Below are 8,111 nucleotides of genomic sequence, written 5' to 3' on the forward strand. Positions count from 1 at the left end.
TTCACTCAGATATTTACATCATCTCCAAGATCCAACTGTGAAACTCAATTTTCATTACTGTGACTGATGAATGATCATTGATCGGCATGCTCTGTTTAAAGCTTTACACTGATCAGGCTGATTTAAACTGATTGTGCAGTGAATGTTCATAGACTGACCGACAGTCTGACAGCATCACTGCCCACAGACTCTGAGTTACAGAGACTACAGCTTTGATTCTGATGATAAATCTGTGATAAAATCATCGTCTCTGTCTTTATATTGATGACTGAATGCAAAAGCGCAAAAATCAGCAAACTAATATTGAATGGTGACAGACACAAAACAGAACAAAGTCTTGTCTATTTGCAGCACTTTTCTTGTGCTATGAACACCAGACCAGAGCTTCATGGTCTGCAAAGTGAGGTCGGTGCTGAAAAATGTGGCCAGTAGAGGGCGTCTCCTCTTGTTGTCCTGGTGTCTGCGAGTAAATGAGCCTGCTGCTTGCTCGACCTTTGAGACTTTTATTAGTATAGCAGTAAACATGATCTCAGGTAAGTTTATTTAGTGAATCGTGATCTCATTTGGAGCCAAAATGAGATGTTGTAAATGAGAAACTGAAACAAAACACACATGCTCAGGTTCATTGTCTTGTTTACTTCTTTTTAACAGAAATGACAACATTTGATTTTATAAAAAAGAATCTTTTGAGTATCTTGGGTGTGTTTGTGTATCCGCCGAGATCAACGTGATCACGTTTCAACATGAAAAATAATCAGAATCAGACATCTGCCAAACACCTGAAATCCCTCCTAGGACCTGCTAAGAGTGTGTGTGTGTGTGTGTGTGTGTGTGTGTGTGCGCGCGCACAGCTGCCTCTGTGGGGACCAATGTGAGTTTTAGGTCTTTAGAGTGAGGGCGTTTTCAAACTTTTAAAGGGCTGTTTCAGAGTTAAGTTTAGGTTTTAGACATAAGTTCTGAAACAGTCTGCCAATGGCGGTCCCCGTGAAGACAGGTGTGCAAAAGTGTGTGTGCGCTTTATATCGACAGGCTTTTGGGGTTGACCACCCGGCCGATAAAGAGCAGCGCCCCTGAGGTTTCATCCCGGATCAGGTAGAGGAAGGGGCGGTCCACTCGGTATGTCAGGTGGCTTGGCATTGTGTCGCTCGGGTACTGATTCCCCTCTGGCGCCGTCTCCATCGTGACCTTGTGATTGACAGAAATAAGTTTGGCAGCCTGAGTGGAGATTTTCTCCAGCTCTGGGTTGTCTAGCCATTCAGAGAGACCTGCCGAGAGGGAGAGGAGGAGGACGACCATGTTAATCAATCAGCAGAAAAAGCCTACACTACTACGGCTTCATGAGTGTTTTTTTTCCTGAATGGACAGTTCAGCATTGATATATAAATACTAGTATGGTCCTATATTAGAACCCTCGAGTAAAAAACGTGGTGGATCAAACTGACCAAGGTCGCCGAGCAGCGGCAGCAGGTCTGTGGAGTAGCTGAGCTTCAGGACGGGCAGAGTAATGGACACTTTGGCAGGAAGTAGAGTCATGGAGAGGTCCTGGACAAACTCAGAGGTCAGACTCTCCTCCACAAGGGTCATGTTGGAGGTCACATCCTCGGGCAAGAAGATGAACATGCTGACATCGTCCTGCATCTGGATCTGAGCGATCTGAACGAGGAGAAAAACATGAAGAAATGTGCTGCAGTTACGCTACTGTAGCCATCGTTCAGAGACAGCTGCCGTGAATTCTTGTTTGATTTTTTTTTTAAAACTTAATAAGAAATGTCTGTCAAAGACCTGATAAAACTATTTTAGTCATTTAGCTCTATCCACTTCTATTCATTAAGTATAAGCTCATTAGTGCCCCCTACTGCATCTACGGCTGAACTGCAGAACTATTTTTGTACAATGGGATGAATGAAAGGAAGTAGAATGGCTCTGTTAGATCTGCTCTGCCATCATCAGGAGCTCAGCAGCGTTTTCCTCTCTGCCTTTGTTTTTATTAATAAATATCAACCCTGTATTATTTTTTCCTTCATAAAAAATGTGATTCTTTTGCATTATCAGTAAAGTCCATTTAAATTTGTATAAATGAAACTGGATAATAACCTGCTTCCGTTTAAAGCTATTCATCACGCTCACCGTGCAGCCTAAGTCCGAGTCAACCCCCATCTTCACTGGGTAGTTATCCTGTTGCATCATGGGAACGCGCACAGGTGCTGCGCCATCCACCTGGAAGTTTTCCAGCCCTCCACTCCGAGCGAACCGAGTCGTCCACTTCCCTGTTAGGACAGGAAACTAACCCATTATTCATCATGGCTGAAACTCACTTTGAGGATCAGTCACTTGTCAGAACCTGTTCATGGTTTCAGTGGCAGAGGACATGGATACACAACCATACACTTTGAATTTGTTTCATCTTTTCCAAGATTCGCTAAACAGATAAAGGTCACTTTGTAGCAGCGATCGGTCTATAGTCAACTCTCTGAGTTAGGCCCATTCCTAAAAACTTTAGTCAGGTGCCCCAAAGTTCAGGTGCATTTAACATGTGAGCCGATCACTTCACCTACACATAAACCCATACACGAGCATTTTGGAAAAAACTATTACAGTTATCTGATAAGTAATATTGATCACTGACTCACCGTATGGATTTTATTTATATGATAATTCTAACTAATTCGTAGATATCTGTGTCTGCAGAGCTGAAGACGTACCTTTAAAGTAGGCGGCGCTCACAATGCTCATGCCGGCGGCACGAGGGAGGGGCTTGGTCAGAAAGCGCTGTACCTTCCCGCCCGTCTGCTGAGACACCCAATCGTTGATTTCTTTCACATCTTTGGATCCTCCCAGCAGCGCCTTGGGGCGAACTCCATACTGCTGCTCCACAAGACCAAAGAACTCCTGCTTCAAACGAAGTCCTGACAACATGAGAGAACATTAGGATCTCACAGTAAAGACTCAAACACAGAGACAGCGAGCAACCACCAGTTCCACCTGGCTCCTTTACTCCCACTCTCCTCTGTAAACAAGTTCATGAAGAGTTTATTGTCTCAGTCACAAATTTCAGTCCAAACATTTCAAACATTAAATTACGGTGGAAGATAAGGTGAAGGTGCTTAGCTCACTTAGCTGCATCTGATGAAACTGCAATGTTTTCTTAACAACTAAACACCAAAATCCTTTTTAGGCTTCTGACGGTTTTATTGCTCACGTTGACTTTTTCTCCTCACATTTCTACCAGAACTCTTCCCAGAAGGTTGAAACACAACTGAGCCAAACACATTTTTTTCCTATGGTTATCGGGTTCAGCTCACGCACCAGACGCTGCCCCTCAGCGGGCTTCCAGAAGAAAGCCAACCAGAAATGTTGGGTTTAATGGATAAGGTCCCTAAAGAGGCAGTACAGGACTACAACTGCACCTTTCATTGGCCTTTTTGAAGTTTCTGTGTAACACATCAAATAAATAAGACCTTTTGTTTTTATAAATCATGCTAAGCTCCTTCGGAGGAGTAGGAATGAAAACTTGAAGCAGGACATAGAAAAGAAATGAGCTGAATTTGTGTTCTGTTGTTTTGGTTTAGCTGCAAAGTCACAGCTGATGTTTAGACTCCATCCCAACCCCAACGTGAACTCACGTCTCGCCAGGTACAGGCGTGCAGCGGTACTCAGGCCTTTCCCCGCCGTCCTGACTGAGGCCAGCATGTCCTTCAGGGTGTTGTGGAGCTGAGGGTCCTGCAGGGTGTGGTACCTCAGGGCCCTGTACAGCTGCCTCTGAGCATGCTCAGATCCTCCTAGAGGGACAGGAGGGCTTGTGTTAAGGTCACAAACCTCTGACACAACTGTTTTATTCATTAGAGAAACAGACGTGGGCATCACTTTTACTGTAAGAATGTCTCTGTTTTTAAATTAATATTCTCCACTAAGGCCCTTGTGTCCACCTCCTCCACACGGTGGCGCTGTTGTACAATCTTAGCTTAGTTGAAAGTGAACAGAGGAAAACTAATTGTGGAAGTACAAAAACAGACTGAATAATTCACAATGGAGAAAAAACAAAACTGGTCCCATGACAGTGACGGTGTTTTTGGGAGCAGCAAACAGAATGACCTTGAGCCAGTCTGGCCGAAGCTCGGGTTTGGACTGAGTTTGTGTGTTTGTGTCTTCACCCATGGACAGCTGAGTCAGCGCCTCGGACACGCTGAGCGGGGACAGGAAGACGTTGGTGGAAGCGTCGCGGCTCGCCAGGACGCGGAAAAGGTTGTAACCGAAGTCGGAGGTGGCAGCACCCATCTTTGTAGTCGGAGTCGTGAAGAGCTCCATGTGTTCCTCCTCTCCGGCTGCCTCCTCGCCGCCGGTCTCAGACTGCAACGGACCAATGATGGAAAGATTTCATGATTAACTGAACTTTTAAAACTTCGTGCCACCGATAACTCTCAGACAGACAGGGCTCCTCTGAAGCAAACATCATGTGGATGGCAGCAAATGTTGCTCATAAACCCGTGAAGCTCTTTTTAAACTGAGGGTGGTCTCAGCCTGTGCAGCCACCTTTGGAAAAACCCAGAAACCATTCTAATGTTTGTCAAACCACGTCTTCATTGATCTACCCTGAAGCGTCAAAGCTCGTCCTTGAGGGCATGGTGAGGTGGTATTTTTACACACAGTCACATCACTAAATTACCTCATCAGCTCTGAGATTTTCCACCAATGTTTCATCTTCGTGTTGTTGATGTCGCAGCTTTTTAAGGCATGTTGCTGCAATCAAATTCAAACATGTTTTAAAATTCAAAGTCCGAGCCACAGACTGATTAAAGATGGATGTAGCTTCCAGTGAAGGCATCTGAAACCTGCGCTCTTTCTAAAGGCCACCAGGGGGCGACTGTCTGCAGAGGGACTGCGCTGCAGAGACGTCTGACACTTTATGGGCGCGTTCGCTCATTTTAAGTCTGTCTCGTGGTTTAGATTAGTTAGCCAATCAGTGTGCGGCTTTACAGTGAGAATAGGAGAGAGCGAAGACGCTCACCTCAAGGCTTCATAAATCAAACCAGTGGGTGGAGTGACATTGGATACATCCATCTTTTTTACTGTCTGTGGCTCCAGCGTTTTGGCTCTGGGGATGTAAATTACATAACTGAGGAAACAGAAGCCTAGAAAATATGTGCAGATGGCAGATGTTGATACCTGAGCGTCACAGAAGCTCAGCACGACTCCAAAAAGCAGCAGGAAAGTCGTTCCCTTCATCCTGAAATCCAAACAAAAGGAAACAAGTTTTCACACATTTCCTCAAACAGAGAAGGAAATGAACCATATTTCATCACACAGCTGCTGTTCCTCAGGCAGGGATACCCTCTGCGTCAAACCAAATGCCATAAGTGCAAAGAAAGGCTGAGCCAAACCGAGTCCAGAGGACGAGTACAGAAAACAAGTTCAGCCGCCACAGAGGCTACAGAGACGAAATTATCCAAAACAAAGACACAATTCAAAGACAAAGATTAGAGTCAGAGCCAGAAAACCTCCGAGCTGTGGAAACTCTGTGAACTTTATAGCAGGTTATGTAACAAACTCTGAGCTGCTCATCGGGACACAAATCATGATCTCAGGTCTGAGCTCAGTGTTCATGAAAGAGTAAGTCTGACACACACACACACACAACCCCGTTCAGCTGTCTTAGTGAGGACCTTCATTGACATAATGCTTTCCCTAGCCCCTGACCCTAAACCTAACCATAACCTAATTGTGACCCTGACACTAAAACCACATTTTGAGCCTCAAAAAGGTCTTCAGACTTGTGAGGACCAGTGTGTGTGTGTGTCCTCACAAGTGACTGTTGGTTCTCACAAGTATAGTAGGATGCAGATTTCGGTCCTCACAAAGATAGCTAGACAGGAACACACACACACACGGCCTGCTTTGTTCCACACACATCTGGACCTGCTGCTCGTGCTTTTACATAAACAGAGGTCTGTCATTTGAACCTAAAACCACACACACACACACACACACACACACCACAAACCACAGGCCTGATGGAAAACCCAGATGCTTTCTTCTTCTTTAACCTCCTGATCGTCGCAGTGTGTCTCATCTTTTCTTTCCTACAGCTTCATAAACTCAGAGATAACATGTCGTCAGTTAGATCTTTTAAACGTTTATGAGAGAAATAAAAGAATCTGTGCTTTCAGATCATCTCAAACTGGTTTCTTGGAGATGTGAGACAGGGAGTGACAGGAAGCTCGAGCCCGTGAGTCCGAGGTCAGGGTTAATGAAAACTGCAGCAGAGATCTCCAAAAGTTGATTCTGTTCATCTGGACGTAGCGCTTTGTGGGAGAAACGTTTCGTCATCATCCAAGTGACTTCTTCAGTCTCAGCTGACTGCAGTTTCCCCCAAACTTATAAACAGTACATTTGCATGATGACTGAAACCAGCCCACTGAAGGAACAATGGGCTGTGAGGTCAGGGCTGGTTTCAGTCATCATGCAAATGTACTGTTTATAAGATTTCAGTTGAGACTGAAGACGTCACCTGGATGAGTGACGAAACGTTTCTCCCACAAAGCGCTACGTCCAGATGAACAGAATCAACTTTTGGAGATTTACTTTCCTGGATGATTGAGATGCATCAAGATGCAGCAGAGACAAACTGAGGGCTGGGTGAGCTGTACCTAATGATTTGTCCCTTTAGTGCGTGGATAAGAATACCTGCGCACGCGCCCCGAGATACACAACAGTGTTTCTGCTGAACGATACACGTCAGTGTAAACGAGTGCAGAGAGGTGACGTAGTTGACGTCTCATCCTGGACTACTGTGTGTGTGTGTGTGTGTGCTCGCGCGCTAATCCCCCCGCCCCTGCAGACCAGCTGACTCAGCGCGCTCCTGTTCCTGCACTGACTTGTCTCCGGTCCTCACTGGAAAGTTTTTTCATTGGCTGTTTGTGAACTCTTTGATATCACATCAGGGATTTTTAAAGTCCAGGTCACTAACCTGAACATATTCCACAGTGAAATGTTTTTCTTGGCACTAAATTCTTTACAACCCCAAATAACCTCAAACCTGCAAACTTATTAAAAATCATCCGTTTTATCCGAACAATGAGAATTTAGAAAAATTAAAAATGTCCTTACAGACCGAAGCTGATGATCGTCTACCTGGTTTTAGTGACTCTGACCTGCTGCTCTTATATAACCTGCTGAGTGGAAAAGCCCAGATTGGCTGCTGAACAGGAGGAAAAACGCAGCGTGTCTGAGAAACAGCAAGTTTTTCACAAAGTCTGAATCAAAGCGCTTTGAATTCTGCAGAAAACCTTCCTGTGCTTCATGTCTGAGCTGAGCTGCGCTGCTACGAATATGTCAAAGTTTTACACTTTTTATTCCAGCTGGCGCAAATAAAACGATGCAAAAAAAAAGTTCAAATTTGTGCGTAAAAAGCGCAGAAATGTATCTAGTGCAGCGAGAGTCACTCACCTCTCTGCTCTCTGCTCCACGTCGATCAGCGTCTCTCTGCCAGCTCAGAAAGTGAGTCTTCCACCCCGCTGACGCCTCTTGTCTCGGCACCCTCGGCGGCGCGCATCCAGCTGCTGCCAGCAGAGGCAGCGGGAGCGCGCATAGATCCAGAAAAAAACGAAGCTTAAAAAATTCTGGTATTTAATAAAAAGTGTAAGCACCTTAAAAATAATTGAAGTTTTGAGAGAACACAAAGAAACAACAGCTCAGGAGTGTTTCAGAGAAATCAGCTGACGCGAAGCAAAGACTGTAGATGAAAGACGTATGTGATCATGTGACACCACCGATGGTTTCTGGCCACCACACGTCTCTGTGCACATTCTTGTGCCTGTTTGTGGTCCAAGTGCTGTTCAAACACAAAGTTTGCATCTACATAAAAAAACCTGGAGGTGTTCATGCTCCGCCCCTTTTACCCAGAGTGCATTTGAATCAAAAGAATGAAAACTGTCAGTTATATTATCAGAACACTGCTGTCGTCCAGGATGTGACATATCTCCTCCACTGTTTTTAAGATAAGATAAGATAACCTTTATTAATCCCACACGTGGGAAATTTGTTTGGAGATGTGAGGTCCTGCTGGCAGATAAAAATCTGTCATCTGTTCCTGATCAAACCTTCAAACTTTGGTT

The 8,111-nt window shown here is 44.9% G+C and overlaps 1 protein-coding gene across 1 annotated transcript; it reads right to left on the bottom strand.

Moving 5' to 3' along the window:
- Positions 1–616: 616 nt before the first annotated feature.
- Positions 617–7,663, bottom strand: serpinf1 (serpin peptidase inhibitor, clade F (alpha-2 antiplasmin, pigment epithelium derived factor), member 1). Its single transcript, XM_084941045.1, has 8 exons — positions 7,444–7,663; positions 5,164–5,224; positions 4,152–4,347; positions 3,624–3,779; positions 2,703–2,906; positions 2,128–2,267; positions 1,443–1,653; positions 617–1,265 (listed from the first exon to the last, which is right to left on the bottom strand). The coding sequence occupies exons 2-8, from the start codon at positions 5,221–5,223 to the stop codon at positions 1,018–1,020; spliced, it is 1,215 nt and encodes a 404-aa protein (XP_084797171.1). The 5' UTR covers position 5,224; positions 7,444–7,663; the 3' UTR covers positions 617–1,017.
- Between the last annotated feature and the right edge of the window lie 448 nt (positions 7,664–8,111).

Source organism: Perissodus microlepis, chromosome 10 (assembly GCF_051167445.1).
Source record: "Perissodus microlepis isolate ML-2025 ecotype Zambia chromosome 10, ASM5116744v1, whole genome shotgun sequence".
Taxonomy (NCBI): Eukaryota; Metazoa; Chordata; class Actinopteri; order Cichliformes; family Cichlidae; genus Perissodus; species Perissodus microlepis.